This window comes from Passer domesticus, chromosome Z (assembly GCF_036417665.1).
Source record: "Passer domesticus isolate bPasDom1 chromosome Z, bPasDom1.hap1, whole genome shotgun sequence".
Lineage (NCBI taxonomy): Eukaryota > Metazoa > Chordata > Aves > Passeriformes > Passeridae > Passer > Passer domesticus.
Window position 1 is genome coordinate 35434516 of NC_087512.1, and position 20631 is coordinate 35455146.

Sequence of the window (20631 nt, forward strand, 5' to 3'; positions counted from 1 at the left end):
CATCCAGTGCAGCACTCTGCTCATCCCACCATGTTCCTGTGGTAGTGACTATGTCATGGCTTTCCTGCTACTTTATGGTTACCAGCTCCTCCTGTCTGCTACCTGTACTGCTTAGCCCATTTCCTTGTTTTATGTTTATCACCACACTGTATTTTTATCTTGAGTTACAAAACTCTTGAGATTAATACTAGATATAAGATAAAGGTCAGCAGCAAAATGCTGCTAGATTAAAAAAAAAAAACAAAAACAAAAAAAACAAACCCTCTGCTCACAGATTCATTTATGATAGAAAATGAGAGAGGTCTTTTAAGCAGAAGAATAAAGCTCTACATTGTGATTTCAAAACAAACAAGAACACCTTTAAGACAAAGTTTTGGTATTGAAATCAGCCAGATAGAAACTTTCTAGACATTTTTATTAGCATATTAGAAAGTAGGCCTTTATTACAGCATGCTGGTCACTCCACTTTGTGGAAGTCTTTATCTGATTCTTTGGGGTCTGTCTTCAGTGTCCAGTGTCTTTTCTACGTGGCTCTTCCTTGACCTCTGCTTCTGAGTGAGTGCAATACCATTGTTTTGCACAACTTCTACTTTGCCAGCCTTGTACAGCTGAGCTGGCATCCTGCTTGTGTTTTGCAATACTTCTGTTTGCCTTTATTTATTTCTCCAAGATTGTGCTGTTGTGTTCTACTTTCCTTGATAACAGTAAAATGCTGTTCTGTTTTACTGTTCTTATCAGCTTGGCCAGTGTCTGAATGGTTTGATAAATACAGAAATACAAAATCCAAGACTTGACACAGTTGCTGAAATCAGCTTTTCCAGCACTTCTTTACCCATTTACTGTAACTAAATTATTCAGTAATGCAGAATGTACCATTATGGTTGGTAAAAAGAATATCCAAAGGGCAGCAAAAAGAAAAAAAGGCTACAAATTCACACAGATATGAAAAGCAATAAATGTTAAGCAACATTCCCAAAAAAAGATAATGAATAAAAATTAAATATAAAGAAGGAATTTAAGAGCTTTTATCCTGTATAATTAATATTTGACATATGACCTTGCCACTTTTCATTAATAACAGTTTGATGACAGAAGCCTACTCAACCCACCTAGCTGCCCCTGTGCTGCCAAACACAACTGAACAGTTTCAGTGACAGCAGGTGAACAAGCTTTCTCAGTCTCCAGAAATGTGTAACATTTCAGACTCTTAAACAGGAGATGAAAGAAGGAAAAAAAAAATCAAACATATCTCTTTCTGGAATTCACACATAAAAAGATGCTTGTAGATGACATACACATGAAGACAACAGAATACTGCTGCTTCTTAGAGCGCTAAACCCACAGGTAATAGTGAAAGCTACCTAGTCCTAAAGAACTCCTCTGATCACACTATATTTACTGCAGACTGACTCCAAGATATCAAAATCAAGTCCACATATGATTTATTGTTCCATTATAGAGTAAAAAATGGAAATCAGTAGGATACAAACTGAAGATAGTAGTGTTTCTTTACAGTTAAGATAGACTAATACTCTTTCATAAGGCCTTTCTGCTGCTCAGAACGCTGCTAGATTTGCCAGACATTAAGTTTTATATAGCTGGCTGTGACTCACTGAATTTTTCTACAATATGAGGATGTCCCAGTGGTCATATAGTTACACTGGAAACCTGGGGTCCTACTTGTAAAAGCATTTAATTGTCATAAGATGCAGAAAATAATAGAACGGAGTGTTCTCTACTGAAGTATCACAAAATTTCCAGGGAATATAAAGCATCTAAACTTTTTATTAAGTTTTACATTTCAGTACTAAACACTCTTATAAATCTGCTTCCTCTAGCTGTAACTTAAAAGCTTCTCCTGTGAAAGCATGTCAACAAAAGATTACATGTTCTTACTATACCAGAACTTGTACTGTAACTTCACCAAGGTGAGATGAAGGTAGGAGGTTTGCTATGACAATAGGACAGTTCTGAGCCATTTCATAAGTGCATATGGAATAAAATTACCAACACTGGGTCAGCAGGTGCACAGTAACACATAGCAAGTGGAGATTTATTGCCAAACAGAGCAATTATTTTGGAACAGCTTCTACAGAGAGGGCAAGTCCATGTATTTAGAACACATCAGATACTTTACTACAGATATAAGAGTCAATTTCACTATGCAGACAGCTTTCCTTATTCTTTATGAAATCATCTTTATAATCACCTTCTGTTTGAGGTCTACAGAGTATTTTACCATACCCTGTTTCTGTTAATCATATTAATTAGTTTCAGCTTCACTACCTAACAGAATAGTTTACTGATTCCAAGAGTAAGCTCTTTAAATCATGAAGCAAACTTGACACAAATTTAAGATTTCTTGTTAGTACTCTGGAAAATAGTTTTAAGGTTTTCCTGATGGTACTTCTAACAGAAAAAGCACCCTCACTTCCAGTAATTTCTTACAGAAATGGAAACTTTTCAAATTTCTTATCATTTTGAAGCTTGTATGACAAGTATGAATTGAGTATGGCCTTGTTCTTTCTGTAAAAAGACAAACTCCACTGTACAGAATGCTTGATCTAAGTACATCCCTACCCTGTTTAGAATTATTCACATTCCGCTCCATTAGCTATTGAAAGAATGTGTTCTGTAGTTTCTCTTCACATTTTCTTGATGCATTTTAGAGTTCCACTCTCAGGGGATTAAAGTGTATGTGCAAAGCACTACATATAACGATTTTTAATCAGCCTAGGGAGTTTCAAGAGGACAATTACATCTTTGAAGTTTAACAAAAAAATGCCCATGATCCATTGACAAAAAGTTAAATGTGTAAAATGGTGCTTTGGACATAATAAGAAAGGGGGCAACCATGTCATTTCCTTTTCAGCTAGTTTAAGCACAAGTCTACCAGAAAAACAAAGATAAAGTCTTTAAAATTAGCTCTGATTCTGGCAATCTTGAGCAATTCAAGTCTTTCTATATGAGCTATGACCTCAAAATGCAGGCTTTGGAATGATTAGGCAGCAATTGTAATTTATGAGCTATTTTAATAACCTCAGATGTTATACCCCACAAAAGAAAAAGATTCATAGGCAGACTAAAGAAGAGATACTAAGCTTAAAATGTAAGTTTGGTTTAATACTTATATTGTAATTTTTATTTTTTTTAAATCAAGCACACCTATGACAGTATGTGCATCTAAGCCTGCCCCTTTGTAAATGTTGAGAGTGGATTTAAAGCATAGGTGGTGCAATATCAAACTAAAAATGAAGTAAAATTAATTAAAATGTTAATGGCTAACCCCATGGCTGTAAAAATTTGCTAAACAAGACACCCAGACACATTTCTTGGCAGCTTTTCTTCACTATGGCCTCACCCTGGTAGGATGTACTCAGGAGATACCACACCTATCTGAAAGGGCAGAGAAAGCCACCTGCATATCTTGGTAGCAAGCCTTCATCACTGAGGATTTTTCACAGTCTCTGACAGAGCTGTTATCAAAAGAATTAGTCTGTGGTTCTATGTATAACTTTCCTTTGTGTATCATAAAAAAGAAGAGGAGGAACACATCAGTTATTTCAGTGACAACAATTCTTTTTTAGATTGTAGAATCAAAATAAAATGTCTAAACTTAAATGTTCTCAACATTAAAAACTAAGAGTATCCAATTTCAGTTTAATTGCTCTTGAATACAGCTGCTTTTTAAAAAATTCATCACAGTGTGTTTCAGCTCTAAAAACTGTATCAAACAAATACATGCTGCGGGTCAGGTAGTGCTTTGGTATGTTCCTTTCCTGTATGTAATTTCAGGAAAGCATAATTTCCCACATGGAGGAAGTAGGAATCATGTTTATCTGTACAAATAGGTGTGTCAGTGTTTTCTTCATACTGTGGGTTAAAGTCCAGTGGTAACATCCTTTTTCTCATGTACATTTTCCTAAACTTCCAGTTACCAAATGCTGTCCTGAGAGGTTCCCTGCAAGTCAGCTTTGAAATATAATTAGGAGTAGTAGGTAACTTAAAACAGGTCAAGTCAATCATATCTACGTAACAGCTGAATACAGAATCATTTACTTACAATTACTAAGATATTATTTTACAACCAACTTGAAATGCTATTAAAATACAGGGTCTCAGAGTATTTGAAAAGTTGTTTAAGCAATCCACATAACCATACAATTATCCAGGTTATCAGGTTTACCAATAATTTGTTGGTAACAGAAGTAGTGAGTCCAGTAATTCATACCAGATTTTGCTTTTGTCACCAAAGTATCCCCATTTCTAATAACTGTTTTGCATCCTCCTCTCTGTGCTATCATTCAACTCAAAAACCATTAAAACCTTGTCAGAACTTGAATAATTCTGTGAATCTCTGCAAGAGCACCAAGGAAGAGCAGCAGCACTTTATCAGACTATTCAGATCACTTTATCTTCCTTGTGAAACTGCCCACAGGAAACATGTATCATGGTGTAAGTTACACAACAACTCATTGTTAGTGTGAACATTCAAAGACCAGTCGCACTAAACCTCTAGAGCATTCTACACTACAAATACACTACTTAGACCATCAGCTAACCTATGACACAGGTTTGATATAAAGGTATTTCCAAGGGTGAGTATCAGTTTTCTCAATCAGTGCTCAAAAACATACAAGAAAGCAGTACACTTCAGTTTTAGATGTAAGGTAGAACCCAGACTGGTCTTGGCAGTAAGGTCAAGTTTTTACCTTCTTAGAACTTTGACTACTTATTTGGGCTGTTATTCAAATGCTATTAGAATACAATGATAAGCTTCTGACATTAAAGAGCAGAAAGAATTGAATAATCTTTCATTAGGTTCACAAGAAAGCTGGTAAATGAACCAGTTCAGTATACAGACTGTAGCTGCAGAGTGCATACAGGTCATCGGCATCTAACACACTTCCCAGCTCAATTAGAAACCATAGTGACTGTTGTCAACATGCAGGGTCTAGACCCTGCAATAAAAACTTATTAGCAATGGAAGTGCATAAGATTGACTAACAACTTGCTGCAAAAAAGGTCAAACTCAACAGCTTGAAACCTTCTGCATTTCTAAAGCTTCATAGCCAAAATTAGCTGATATAGTGGAGCAGCTTTTGTTTGGCTTCTCAGTCACCACAGAAAATGCACCTCCTTCTGTATCTACTGGAAGAGCTTAATAAGCTGCCTACACTGCCAACTCAAAAGCAGCTGCACAGCCCCATGGCCCAGCAACTAGTCTGAGCCACCATTGCTTACCAGAGCTAGACAAGCAATGAGCCACTCTAACCAATGAGGCATTCTAACCAACCATCTCACTTGGAGCCAGCACCACCGCCAAGTCAAAGGGCTGACAAAATATTGCTGAAACCACATTGTACAACTAACTGGAAGCAAATTGTGCTACTGGGAACTGCTTCCAGCCAAGGAAAACAGGCACAAATATGCCTGACACAGCTAGTCACAGAACAGACCATAGAGAGCACATGCAGGATGAACAACCTTCCCACCGAACCCTCCAGCCACTGTTGCAGCACTACCAACACCAGGTAAGCACCTCTGTTTCTGGATTTCCAAAACTGAGTTGAAAAGCCAGAAAAGAGGATACTTGGAGTGGTTTCCCTTGTGGTTTCACTCTATTCAGTGAGTAGGGTGGAGGCTTCAGATGCTGTCTTCAGAATCAAGTAGGTCAGTGCATTTTGTTTCTCCATCCTAGGAGCAAATTTGCACAGTATTATTTTAACTCCATCTGGATGGTGGTTCTCAATGAGCACCTTTCTAGCAGCTTCCAGTAATACCTTGGTTTCCAAAACAATATGTTATACGAACTCCTGGGGAGCTTGAAGAGGAAGGGTTGAAAGGCCCTCCACCACTACGACGTGCAAATGAAGGCAAACACCTTTGCAATTCAAATCCACCCACTGTACAGACACCTGTAGTTCACTCAAAGTCACTTCCAGAAATAAACACGTAAATTAACTGGGCCAAACTCTGACCATTTTAACACAGTTACAGAGTAACTCTGGACCAGGACTTACCTGCAATCCAGGGAGTTACTTCTGATTTACATCAGTAGTTCCCAAAATATGCAGAGCAGTTTTTTTCAGATCTGACCTAACCACTTTTTTCCCTGACATTTTTCTCCCTTCTTAATGAATCCTGAATGCTTCAGTATGACTACTGAAGCAGAGATATAGGTTGAGGGTTATTTCAGGGTCTGGGAGGTGTGCAGAGACTATTCCCTTCAACCAGTAAAATTCATTAACAAGAGTTAACTATTTTCCCTTAACTATAAAAGGGCAGCTATAACACTCTTCTGCTCACTGGTGCACAGGCTGCATTGCATTACATCTCTACTAGCTTAAGTCTATTTTACCACTGTCACCTTAACAGTGCCCCTGTTGATGTCAAAGAAGCAGGTGTGACTAAAAAAGCTATGACTGAAAAACAGAGTCATCTAACCTCACTGCCAGACACAGGTAAGGCAGAGAAAATATGGGAGGAAGGTGGAGCAGGACACCATGCAAAGAGTCAGGTGTCTGTGAAATTGCCAAAATGAAGGGGAAGTTCAGCTGACAGCTGTTTGAAGTTGCAGATGAATTAACTGTACCCAAAGCAAGTGGAAAAATAGTGCTCCTTACTGGGTAAGTACCTGTTTGAGCAAGACTCTTGCTGCACCGTTAGGTTCTCCTTCAGCTCCAAACTTCCGCAAAAAGTTTACTCAAGCTCAGCTTGCTCCAGGGTACTTCCAGATAGAGGTCAACTCATTTCACCTGCTGGTGTAACTAATTTCCACTAATTGCTTTCAACCCAGAGTAATCCAAACGGGACAAAAAAAAGTCATTACAGTAATTACTTTTCACAAAGCTGCCATCACAAGTAGGTACCCCCTTGGTAAAAGTGAAGAGCACCTGAGGGTGCACCTTGGGAGTGCAGTTCCAGCTGTAAAGAATGTGCAGCCTTTGCTTTTTGCTTCAAACATGGGTAATGAAGTTACCTGTGGATATGACTCTGGACCAATCCACATAATGTCATCATGAAACAACATTCCAATACTCTGAACCAGCAAGAAAGAATCCTTTATTAATTTTATGCAATCCTAATGTATAACAATTCATGCACAGTAATACACTTCTGGTTGAATATAATTTAGATAAATAAAAGTGGATGTTACACTGAGACATAGCAAGGATTTGAAATTTGACATTTCTGTGCATCAGCATAAGAAATCAAGAGCCATGTAAAGAGATTGCTATAGATAGCCAACTTCTAGTTCCACAGACAATGTTGTCAACAAGTGTCCTTTATGGAGAGGCTCTTTGTTACAGTCAAAATGTCTCACTATGCTGTATACGGCTTACTACCTAGCGATGTAAAAAGAAAAAAACAAACCCAAACCCAAAACGACAGTGCTTTGGCCATTACTTTCATTTGTCTAATTTTCCTCAAAGTTTTTTTTTTTTAAAAATAAGAAACTGTTCAGAAAGCTTTTCTACTAAAGCTTTTCTATTCAATTTTACACCAGTGTAATCAGTCTCTTCCTTCTGCCTTTTGGGTTTTTTCAAGCCAGAAGGGATGTCTCCCTGCTCTTCCTTAGTACTAATACAAAACAAGTAAATCTCATTTTTGTGTGTACATGCATGCGAGTCTCACAAGAAAGAAGGCACATGCAATGCCAAAAAACTTTACCTTACTGCCAATTACACATAATTTTATTTTACTTGTTCCTTTAAAACTGTGTTTAAAAAGAAAGACAATAAATTTTCTCTCTCAAACCATGCTAAGTAATAAAACACTTTTAGCATGTAGGTTCCATTTAGTTTTCATGAACAAAGCTCATATAGCAAACATATCACAGAAGCCACTATCACTGTCATAGGCAGACATTTTTCTCACCAATAAAAGCTTTGTCACATGATATGCAAATTTCTCACCTTAAGCTGGATTTTTTAAACAAAATTTTGAGATTATAGTGTATGAAAACATATTCATATAGCTAACTTCTCTATATCTACCTAATCTACAAGAGAAATATTACTAACCTGTGCACAAACCCTATCATTAACACCAAAACAAGGATACGAATACCCTCAACTAATAGAAACTAATGCAAAACCTTCATTTCACACAAGGACTTTTCTTCCTTAAGGATATCTCACTTCAACAAAAATAAAGGAAATTTACATGAGGAAATATCAAAATTTAAAGTGTATACAATTATTTTGTACATTGTTAATTCAACTTGGTTTAGTGACACCAGTAAATACTAAGGATTATAAATTATTTAAAACATTTTATGAAATAGCATTCAAACTGCACTTGAACAAAACTTTGAAAAACTGATAGAAATCAATCCCAAACCCAGGAAAGATTACATAGATAGCATGTCCTTCCTGAAATGACTGTATTTAGCACTTCTGAAAACCCAGAAAACACTCAACAGAGCAAGTCATCCTGGTTTTGAAATAAATTTCTCATAAACCTTTTTCTTCACTTGCTAGAACATCTAAGTTGTAAAGGGTACATGGCACTGTACTTCATCTTCTGAACACAAAAAAACCAGTATGACCTTGATTTCCCTATCAGCATAACTGTATTGCTACAATTTCTATACCATCAGCTTGGGAGTGATACAAGCTGAGATGTCAAAGCAGTGTTGTCACAGACTAGAGTCCTGGATAGAATTTTATAGTGTAAATATAAATATAAGGCAACACTGTAGCATAAATTTTTATATTATACTTGAAATGGCAGGACTTGAATTTTTATAAATTTTTTAAACTCCTCAACAAAATATCAAGTATTATTTTCAGAAACTAATAAGCAACTAATCAAATGTGAATGTCAGATCCACAAATCACTTAAAATTCAAATTGGCAACTCCTTTAATTGAAAGTGTTAAAATTACTTTCCCTCTATAAATGCTAAGTCTCAAATCTTCAGATGAAGTATGACCTTTAACTCTCTCTCTACCTTCCTTTCCAATGACAACATGAAGACCAAAAAATTTTCAAGTTTCATACGTTGTACTTATTCTAACATGATTTTGTTAGAACTGAAAAACAAAACTGGTTCAAAATAGCTAGTTAAGAGTTTAATTTTGAAATTTTATTGAAGAAAAATACAATATGCTTATTCTTACCTTGGCAGAAAGACACTTTCCACTACATAGAAGTCTTGCATAAGAACATCTCTGTCTGGTTTTGATGTAAGATTTCCTACTGTGTATCCTATTCCCAACTGGATAGCACCTTTAATAGCCGAGGATGCAGTCTGTGTAAAAAATAAGAATTCAAGCATGAGTTCGCTAAAAGCAGATTTCTGTTCTTTACCAATAATATTATAGCTAAACACTTTGATACTTTTCATAATAACAACACCCTGTCATCTTCACATGCTAGACCTCAGTGATTTTTAATTAAAATATTTAAAAGAATCACTATATACAGAGTGAAGCTTTTCAAATTACCCAAATAATTTAGACATGGAGTTCTTACTCAGTAGAGAATGACAGAATAGCAGGTTGGAAGTGACCTCAAAAGGTTCAACCATTATCCCATTATGTTCAACCTTTCTTGACAAAAGCATGATCTGGACAAGACAGCCAAGCACCCAGTCAAGCCAAATCTCAAAAATGGGAATCTGCCAGTTCTGGGGAGTTTATTCCACTGGCTGATTGTTTTTACTGTGAAATATTTCCACTTGTGTTCAAGTTGAAAATCCCCAGGAGTAACTTTAACCCATTATCTCTCATATTTTCCATGTGACCCCTTGTAAAAATAGGGCCTCTACCTTTATAACCACCCTTCAGATACTGTAACATGGTATAAGTTTTTCCTCAACCATCATTTCTCAAGGTTGAGCAAATCCAACTCTCTCAGCTTCTCTGAACACGTCAGGCTTCCCAGCCCTTTGATCATCTCTGTGGCCCTTCTCTCCATGCTCTCCAGCCTGCCCATATCTTTTTTGTATAGCGGAGACCAAAACATACAACAGTATTCCAGGTGTGGCCTGACAAACGCTGGCAAAAATGGGATAATCTCTGCTGCTGATGCCCCTGTTGATGCAGCCCAAGACCTCACTGAGCTCCTTTGCTCCAGCAGCACACTCCTCACTCATACTGAGCTTTTTGCTCCCTGGGGCTCCCTGGTCCCATTCCACAGAACTGCTCCTCACCCTTGTGCTCCCAGCCTGTGCTGCCCTCCTGGATTTGTTTTCCCAGGTGTAAGACCTTACACCTGTCCTTGCTAAACTTCAAAAGGTTCTGCTCTGCCCACTCTCCCAGCCTACACAGGTTTTCCTCCAGGTGGCTCTCCCTTCCAAAGTGCTCACTTGATCCCTGAGTGATTTTAGTGCTCTGGATGACCATATAGGAAGACATGAAACAGCGTTAGCCCAATACCAATCCCTGGGGGACCCCACTTGTGCCAGTTGGAAAAGGAGCCATTTACCCCCACTCTGGGTGCTGCCTGTGGGTCAGTTCCCCACCCACAGCACAGACAGCTTGTCCAGACTGTTACACAACAGCTGGACAGGAAGCTGACCAGCACAGTTGTTACACAACTTAACAAGGAAGCTGTGGGAGACCATAGAGAAAGCCTTGGAGAAACTTAGGCAGACAACATCCGCAGCTTGTCCCCCCTCAACCAAGCAGGTTACTTTGCCCTAGAGGGCAGTCAAGTTTGTCAAGCACAATTTGGCCTTGGTGAACCTGTGCTGGCATTTCCTAATCATAGGCTTCATCTGACTTGTGATGGCTCCTAGGAGGATTCTTTCCATAATACTTTCCTTTGCTTTAGTATTAACCTTCAGAGTGCACAGCCAGACCACAAACTCCACAATATTGTGATCACTGTAGCCAAAGCCATCACTAAGTGGGATATTACAAAGCTGGTTTCCTTGGTTAGTGAGCAGCCAGTCCAGCCATGCCACATTCCTGGTTAGCACATCTAACATCTGCATGAGGAAGCAGTCCTGTATGCATTCCAGAAACTTGATGGATGTTGTGATCTGCTGTATTGCTCTACCAAGAATGTCTGGATAGTTGAAGTCACTGAAAAGACCCATGATCTGTTATCTAAAAGTTGCTAAGTGACCCTGATTAAGTACGTCTTTGCCCTTTTCGTCTTGGTTTGGAGATCAGTAGCAGATGCCTAATCTAAGATCCCCCTTGGGGATTTCCCTTCTGATCTTGATCCAGTAGCATTTGATAGGGCTTCCACAGTCACTGTAGTTGACCTCTGTATGTTCATGATTCACTTTTAACCCAGAGCACAACTTCTTCTCCTCTACTTTCCTACCTGTCTTGACAAAACCCATAACCATCCTTTGTGATCCTCTTAAAACAGTTGCAATCTAACAGGATATTCAAATTGCTTCAGTATTGTGAAGCATGCATTATATTCTGGAAAAAAACAGTCGCAAATTCCAGGTGATTGTACATGCATGCCAAGGCATCACAATACAAGCTTATGGCTTAAATGCTGATTCTAGATGCAAATAAATGTATTTATTACCTTCTGCCTAACAGTCAGTGCAAGAGATCCATTGACTGTGGGGAGTCCAGAGAAAAATGAAACGGGGAAAGCAAAATCTCTCTGTAAAAATCTACCCTTATCAAGTACAATGACTGACTTCAAAGGCCAGAGCTTCCAGGACAGAGAAGGCTTCAAAACAACAGCATGAAATTGTGATACTATATATGTGTAAACTGAGACCATATCTGAAACTTTCCTGCGCTGAATAGACAGTCACGCTGCATGAACTAAAAAAAAAAACCAGCAGAAGTGAGTCAAAATCAGAAAGTAGTCAAGAAAGGAATTTTTAATAAAACATGGAAGGAGTGAATAAAGAAAACCATTGGGCAAGGAAAGAATGCTATGAGGAAGGGAATATCTTCCCTTGCATGATCACCAGTTTAAAGACAACGTGTTTGGTCCCTGTTTTTAGTTTTTACCTCCTACCTACTAAACAAGAAAGAGACTAACAGAGAACATCAGAAGTTTCATGATCAGAACCAGTTCAGCACTTGAACAGAACCATTTCAGGATTGGAAATTACATAAGAAGTGGTTCAAGTACACAAAGCTAATCTTGTTCTAGTTCTTGGAACAGAGTGGCTGCTTATTTTTAGAAAAGACAGAGATGTGTAGCTCTTAAATAATTAAGACTGCACACTAAGCAGAACTTATACTTGCATAACAGTTTAGAACTAGCGATTTGGTGGGAACAAACAACAGTCCATTCTGAAAGTGCTACTTTGACCAGTAAAAAGATTTGGCTTTGTGTCATAAGAAGAATCACATTTTTCTTTCCTTGAAAGGCTTCTATTCATGAATGATTAATGCCTAACAAAAGCTGTAATTATGTAACTTTGATCAAACCAATACACATACAAATAGTTTCTGCTTCATTGCTGGAAGCCCATCTTGTTCACTGCCACAGCAAGCAACTATGTCTGAAAGAACAGCAGATAGTACAGTACAACAGAGGACATGCCATTCCAAATAAACCCTGACAAAACCCACCAAACTTCAAAAACACTCAAGACAAGTAACCTGGCAATGTGACTTCAAAAAGAATCAGGATCTTTATCAGTTTATCAAGGTCGGGATTGAAGGCACTTGAGACAGTAGTTCATGTTCAGACTCGGGTGTTCATTATTTCTTATCAATGAAACAGCCTCACAACCATGAGTTCGGCAGCCTTTCATTAGAAGGCACAAAATGGCTATCTGTTTTTAAAGGTCTTTTAAGACTAAACTATCCAATTAAGAAAGGACACCTAGATTATTTTCCCTTTAACCCAATAACTGATCCCTTGAAGCCCGCAACGTCAACTTTTCTGTCCAGTTACAAAACATCGCCCAAACTCATGAAGAAGAAGGAAGAAGGTAAAAAAGAACAACCTGCCTCCGACCTAAAACCTCCATCTTGCTTGATATTTATTTCTATGTTCTAAAGACCCAAACTGTAAGTTTTCCACCCTGTGACATTAGACTTCTAACCAACTACACACCTGTAATCCCAGTGTCATCGATCAATTTTTGAAGTCTTCTCCACAGCCTCAGGTCAATTGCAGTGTTCTCTTTTGGATCTGTGCCTTTAAGCACAGAAAGTTTAAAATTCTCAGCATCCAGGGTTCCAACTGATCATCTTTCAATCTCATAAAAATATTTGTAGTATTTTTTTTTTTCAAATTCAAAAGACCCAGAGACTTGTAGTCTCCGGAAGGCAGAATGTAAGACCTTCTAATACAATGCCACTGACCTCTCCTAAAAGGTTACCTTTTTAATTTCCACTCACATTCAAGAACGTCATTAGTAACCAGTCATCATTTTTGCAGCAACCACAGAAGTTGGTTTAGCAGAAAAGTAATGTTATGAAATCATTCAGAATGCTTTAAAAATGGCTTTGAAACAAATTGAGAGCTGCTACAGTATGCTGAAGGCAACTGCTGGCCCAAAGTCCATTTTGTCAATCACCACAATGACCAAATGCTGGTAACTCAGTATGCCTTTGCAACTGACAAGTATTTGTTTTCACAGTTCATAAAATAAAACCAGAACAAGCCTTGGAATTCATCTTTTAAACAGCACTTTTTAAAATTCTTTATATTACTATTATTAATAATTTTATTATCATAATTAAATACAAGGAAAATATAAAGAAGTTCTTTCTTAAGCCTCAGGGGAAATGTTCTTACAACATTCATTTTATTACTACAAAAATGTGTTTGTAGGAAACTGCAAATGCAACTGGAAAAACGGAAGTCTCTTGTGAATTTTTCCTTACTTGGGCATCTCTTTTAATTCCCATTAAAAGGCATTAAGGCAGTAAAAGGCAGCAAAATCTAGTTTCAAACCTAAGCCCCTTATTTATTAAAATTTGTCTTGAATACTCTCCTGCTCCAAAGTGAACAATAAAATTCAGCCTTCTGCACCATGGGTTTTTTTCAGTCTTTAAGAGACTGAAATGAATTTTCCTTTCTATTAGTCTCATGAAGAGGTTCAGAAAATGGCCCCGATATTATGTATTAACTGTAAAGCTGACAGTGCACAGTGACAGTACGACTAGTCCCAGATAATTAACCTGTTATCAACCTTCTGAAGATCAACAAATATTAAGGGATGACAATAACCAGCAGGATAATAATGTTGATGCATTTTAGGTTATGAAATTGAATTTGTAGCAAATGCTGTGCATTATGATAGCTGTCTTTGTTACATAAAGGGGGACAAAGCAAAACTTCTCCTATCCTCCTTCTGCTGTTTGGGATATTACTGTCAACTGCACAGGTGCTTTGATGCTTTTATCCCTGCATAAGAAACTGAAACTGTCCTCATTATGATGAAACATACCTTTGCTTCTTTTTGTCAAAAGTAACGATATACTTTTTCTGTGTTTGTCATATGGCTTCGCTAAAAGAGCCTGTGGATACGAAAAATTGTACGCAGACTCAAAGCATAACAGCAGAACATAATATAGAATATAGGTATATGGAATATTTGCATCCCTGATAAATATTCTAGCACTCAATGCACTGTTCACTTAAATTACTTTCTCTACAGATCAGTCTTCCATTTGCTCTACATTACTGTAAGCTGAAATCCTTTTTTCAGAGTAGCAAAATAAATGAGAAATTAAATTCTCTCAAATCAGGTCTTAAGTTCGCACATGATCCTACAAATAAACTAAGCAGGATTTAGACAGGGTTTTTCCTACAAATCATCATTTTCAGGTAGCCGTCTAAAATTTAAATTTGTAATTTAAAAAAATAAAGGTGTTACTCAGACATACATAATGTATATAAAGGCAGTTCATAACCAGATAACAAAAACAAACAAACAAACAAAAAACCCAAAAACAACAACAAAAGAAATCAATGAACTGAAGCTATCTGACAACTGTACAAGTTAGGGACAAGGCTACTGAAAGGATTCAAAAAGCCTGTCCTTTAATGTAACTGAAAAAAAATCAAGGATTATAAAAATATGGATACTGTAATTTCAGAATGTATATTATAAATTAGCCAATAATTGTTTCTGTTAGAGTGTGAAGGTTGTAAATTACTGGCAAACCTGACAAAACACTAATGTGTCAGTAAATGTACAGACCACACTGTACACAAAGATTTTAGATATGGTACATGGATTTATTCCTTTAAACAAGTGTCCTTATAATTTCTGTGTAATTGTATGGGACTATTAATGGCATAAATCATTTAACAAACCATGAGCAGATTGGAGCTGAGCAGGAGGGCACAGTCTTAATCTAAATCAATAGAAGTTCCTCTCTAATGTCATTCAGGTACTTTTCCGTTCATCTTTCAAGTCTCAATTGCTCTTTGCTAAATCTATATGCACTTCCTGCAACAGGTTCATGAAATGTAACTCTAATATTCCAGGCTTCTTCAAAAGTAGACATCCTAGGGAAACCCTTTAAGACTTCATAAATGTGAACTTTGTCCTTGTTTTTTTGTGTTCTCCCCTTTTATAACATTTTATTACAGCTGAAGTTTGACCTATGAACTTTCTATAGCAAAGATGGTGACTTTTCCAGAAGACAGCTGGTTTATTGCAGGTGCCATAAAGTGATGCAGGGAAATTAACTCTGCCTTGGAAATTCTACCTCATTATCACTGTGAAAGGCAAAATGATGGTTGCTTTCTTTCACCTTCTATACTACTGTTATTCATACAGGTTTTTAAATCTGCCAAATGAAATGGCACAGACACCTAGCTACCACAGCTCTTTGTAAGAGATGCGGAGAAACAGACAACTGAACACAAACCTTCACTGGTTAACACTGCTTTGCAACCACACATCTCACAAAGCAGTTGTTCATTTCTCTCTGCTACTGTATACTGAGAAATCTACTTTCATCTTCCTTCTTTTCATCCCACCCTTCTCCTCTGTTGGACAATGAACTGGACTGGGGTAGAACAGATAGCTGCCTTCAGGCAAAAGTCTCTTTGAAATTAATAAAATTCTTTAGCAAAGGAAGAAAAATATTCATAGGTCTCACTTCACCAAAATTGTTGAAGCCACATGACTTATGCCAGATCTGAATTTTCTACTACAAGTAGGCATTTGTTCTTCAGTTTTACTAGTTAACGTAAGTACTAGGAATCCACCCATGCTATCACTTCCCTGCAAACACAGTTTATCTTTTCCAGACTTCAGAGAAGATAGAACCTGCCATAAATTGTGTAAACTCTTAAGCCAAACCATCTGAGGAGAATGCTGGTTGAAAAACAATACATCTTCCTCAAGCCATATTTAAAAATAGCTTGCTTAGAATATTGGGAAATTTCAATTAGATTAAGATGTACATGTGGTTATTGCCTAGTCCATTGCTCCTACACTTGATCTGTCTTGTCTTTGGAGTGCTTGCTGTGCTTACAGTCTCATTGAAACAACACTTCTTGACACTATTTCCACTGAAACTTCTGGATGGAGGTGGCTACCCTATCTCAGCATGTTTTCTGCAGCTGACACATAATAAATCACAAATAGGCACATGATAATAGATTTACCATCTCATTAATCTTACTGTTTCTTCACAACTTGTGACCATGGGTCACTATGGCCACAGTACCCTTCCAATCTTTCTTCAGTTCACACTTCTCTCTAGCAGATGTTTGCCCACCTTCTGCAGGTCACACTTCAGGAAGGTGGACTGCTGCGCATCGTGTGTGTGTCTATGCAATTGTTACAGTTCAACTGCAATCAGAATGATTTCCTTATCCAAGCTGAATCTGATCTCCCTTCATTTTCCAAAACTGGATTCAGGTGACTCCATGGCTTTCAATTAATCTTTCGTTCATTTCAAAACATTTATGCTTAAGTTTCAGCAGTAGCCATGAACCCAGCTACCCTGGTTGTTCTATATTTGCAGGAAGAATGTGACACCTCTGAGCTCAGAAGTAGCCATAGCTCCAGGTGAAGTCACAGCCATTTTAGTATCTTTACAGGTGCATAAAATCTGCCACTGAGGTCCCAGTGCAGCAAAACTTTCAGTGATGAAATTGCAGTGTCTACAAGAAAAAGTACCCTACCTACAGGCATTAGATGCAGAGCATAAGTCAATGCTAAAAGAGATGGAGCAATGCTGCTTGCACATGTTTGCAAGCTCTAACAATAGGTAGCTGGCTTCCTTTATCAAGGCAAATTTCCCTTGCTCCTGGCAAAGTAACTCATGATATGCAGTTTTGAACAGGTTACATAAAGTGCTTGTAATATGCTAAACAGAAGAGCTGCAAGATATGTAATGACAAGAAACTAATTATATACTTGTGTGGCAGCCTTCAGACTAAACAGCGATTGTGGCAATCTAGTTACAGATTTTCACAAGAGCACATTTATATCTATTCTATTTTCTGGTGTGATTTTCTTCTAAACTTCTAATGTGCTTTGACAGACCTCTCTGAGCTTCATTCTTGCCATTATCCCATTTTTAAGCCAGGATGCTACTGAAATCTGATTTCACAGGGAGCAGACTCAGGGCTTGTGTGATTGATGGTATTGCTATGCAGAAACTGCATGTGTGTCAGCAACTTCTCACAACAAAGTCTGCAAAATAGAGAGGAAATGAAAAAAAGCAGCAAGTGCATACTCCAGATGTCTGTGACTGGATACAGATATCCAAGAGAAACTATAGTCTGATGACCTGATTTTTGCAAGCATGCAATGGAACAAATAACCAGTCTCTCTTCTATCCCTTACCCTTTTTCTCTCTGAGAAAAACCTTCACAACAAAAATCCCCACAAACCCAAACAAACAAAAAACCCAATCCAAAACCACAAACCAAAAGCAAAAGAAACAAAAGCTAACCAACAAAAAACCCCTCCAGCCTGAAAAAACTGGCCACAGTCTGCACAATTTACAATTTCTTTGATCTTAAAGCTATTTTAATTCTCTACCTTAAAACTGCGTGGAACATATATCTATGAAGTGTCTCTTTCATTAACTAAGTTCTTTGATCTGGGTGACTGAAACACATTATTCATATTCATATTCATATTATTCATATTCACACTGTAGACTTAACAACTTATTCATATTCACACTGTAGACTTAACAACTTCTCAAAATTTACAAATAGACAGAAAAGCAGTTTCAGATTATAATGTTTGTAAAAAATGCATGCAGCTGAATAGCCTAGCAGCCCCACCTCAAAAAACATCATTTAAAAGAGAGAAAAACACCCTGATTTTCAAATGGGAGGAAAAAAAACCCACACCCAAAAAAAACCATCAAAAAAACCAAACAAAAACCAACCAAACAAAAACAAACCAAAAAAAGAAAAAAACCACCCAAAAATCTAAAAAACCCCAAAACAAATAAACAGAAAGTTGTGTTCCCTCGTTTCGAGACTTTGACTACATAAAAAGAAACAATTAAAAGCCAGAAGAGCATTTATGTCAAAATACAGCAGCAGAAAAACTGAAAGGTACATAGAAAACAGTGGAAAGAAGGAGCATGATTCATAATAAAAATCATGCTCTGTCTTGGTCCAGTTATGCATTTCAGAGTCTGAAATGGCTTGCAATGCTCATGCAAGCCCTTTCACAATGTTGTAGTAATGCAAGAAATTTATTGGGACCTCAAGATGTTTACATTCACGCAGATGGCAAGTTAGCTGACTACTGTAGGAAATTGAAGAGCTGAAGATAATTAATTCAGATAATTCAGATAAAGATGTTACCTACCTCTATTTTAGCTGAGATGAACAAACAAATTAAGGAAATATTGCAATAATCTAAAATTCCAAAGAAAAACCTGACAGCCTTACAGTCTACTTATTATTCTGGAAAGTTTTATCACGGGTGAAGTCACAAGTGCTCTTCTGCAGATAGCTTGTTTTCACCTGACTAAAGTTAACTTAAGCAGTGAAAAACAGTCATTACTACAGAATTTTGTAATACGTGGATAGCAGTTATAACTACCTGAAACACCCCAAGTAGCTGAAAAAGCACCAGCTGTGGAAACAAGATCCTCCGCAGGCCGGACTTCTGGAGAAAGTGGCACAGGAAGTCACGGGAAGGACTATAAGTATTTTTCAATCAAACAAATGTAACAATATGTGACTGGAGAACTGTAAATGGAACACCTGTGGGCAATTTAAGACAGGCAGCTTCTGTCTGCAAACAAGCCTTCTACAGAGCACGATTTCTCTGTGTAACTTACCTAAAACCATGGAATTAAATGAGAAATTATATTAAATGCTTCTGATGAACAGAAGTCCTACTATGCTTACCCTATACTTCCAGACATATATTATTTATACCTCTGAACAACCATTTAAAAAAAAGAAACAATGTATATAGATTATCTGAAGGAGGTGAGGATCACAGAATCACAGAGTGGTTTAGGAAGGGACCACCAGCAGGGTCACCTGGACCAACCTCCCTGCTCAGGCAGTCTTCAAGATTTTACAGAAGGTGCAAAGTTTCTAAGGAATTTGACTTAAGAAAAGAGAGACATTGTTAAAAGTGAGGCATCAGGCAGTTAGCCCTGCATGGATAAATTCTGATATCAAAATTTATTAATATTTTATTAAAATTATGGCAAAAAGGAGGAGTATGATGCTATTAGATAAAAATACTAAACTTTTAGGGGCATATGCAGCATAGGATCTTGAACACAGAACAACTGAAGGTGTAATTATATGAAAAGGAAATAAATTGGCATACGATACAACAACTGGTGGTTCAGGGACAGAGCTTGGAGGTGACATTTACTATGATCTGTGAGTGTGACGTGGCTGTGAATCACAGGTCTTGTCAGAGGTACTTCCAAAAGATACACAGTAGAATTTATGCCATAGTGAGAAGACTTTCTACAGCTTCCTCTGAAAGTTTGTGTTTTAGAGTTGAAAAGGAACATAGAAGAGTATGTGGGATGACCGGGGGAATGGAAGCTTTCCTACAGCTATTACTAGTCTAGTCTAGCAAGATAAAGCTGGAGAAGTTCAGGCAGTGAATGTTTCTTCCTTTCTCATACTAATTGTCAAGACAAATTCTGACTTCTACATTTTAAAGTCGTCAGTTGGGAAACTTAAACTAACCTGTATTCAAAACAAACATTATTTCCTTTCTTGGCTGGAAAATTATCTGGAATGCTAAGGCCACCAAGGTACTGCCAACATAACTGCCAGGAAAAGGGGTGGTAGAAGTAATAGCTTATTAATCTCCTTGACTTTTGCCAGCAGTACTGTAAGCAACAATCAGAAATTAAAAATCCTAATCACTGTATGTACTGCAGAAGCATGTGGACAACTGGGCTAGATTACAGAATTAATTTTAAAACATAACCACCATTTCTTTAAGATGATCTGTCAAAGTAGTGATCAAATTCAGTAGCTAACAATTTGGCTGTGTAAACGTGTAAAGAAAAATTTGCTTTTATAGCACAGCTTGGTTATCAAAATTGCTAGTGGACCTAAATAATGCTGGTCACAGACAATCAATATCAGAAAAACAAACTCCAAACCACTATCAGCAATATCTAAATGGACTATTGATGCATGCTCCTACATTCAATATGTACTCTCTTACACATCTCTTTTTACAAAAAGACTTAGCAAACAAATAGTGGTCTGCTTGGCAAAGTGCTAGAAAGGTGCTTTGCTTTTCAGGTTTGCA

General features: G+C 37.4%; 1 protein-coding gene across 5 annotated transcripts in view; it reads right to left on the reverse strand.

Moving 5' to 3' along the window:
- PIP5K1B (phosphatidylinositol-4-phosphate 5-kinase type 1 beta) overlaps window positions 1-20631 on the reverse strand; it is a 97563-nt gene that overhangs the window by 39480 nt on the left and 37452 nt on the right. For 4 of the 5 annotated variants that reach the window (XM_064404038.1, XM_064404040.1, XM_064404037.1 and 1 more), the window contains 2 exons: window positions 18934-18999; window positions 9128-9258 (listed from right to left, as the gene is read on the reverse strand). In XM_064404038.1, the coding sequence (XP_064260108.1) occupies window positions 9128-9258; window positions 18934-18999 (197 nt within the window). The remainder of the gene's footprint in view (window positions 1-9127; window positions 9259-18933; window positions 19000-20631) is intronic. The other variant, XM_064404041.1, reaches the window with a different exon arrangement.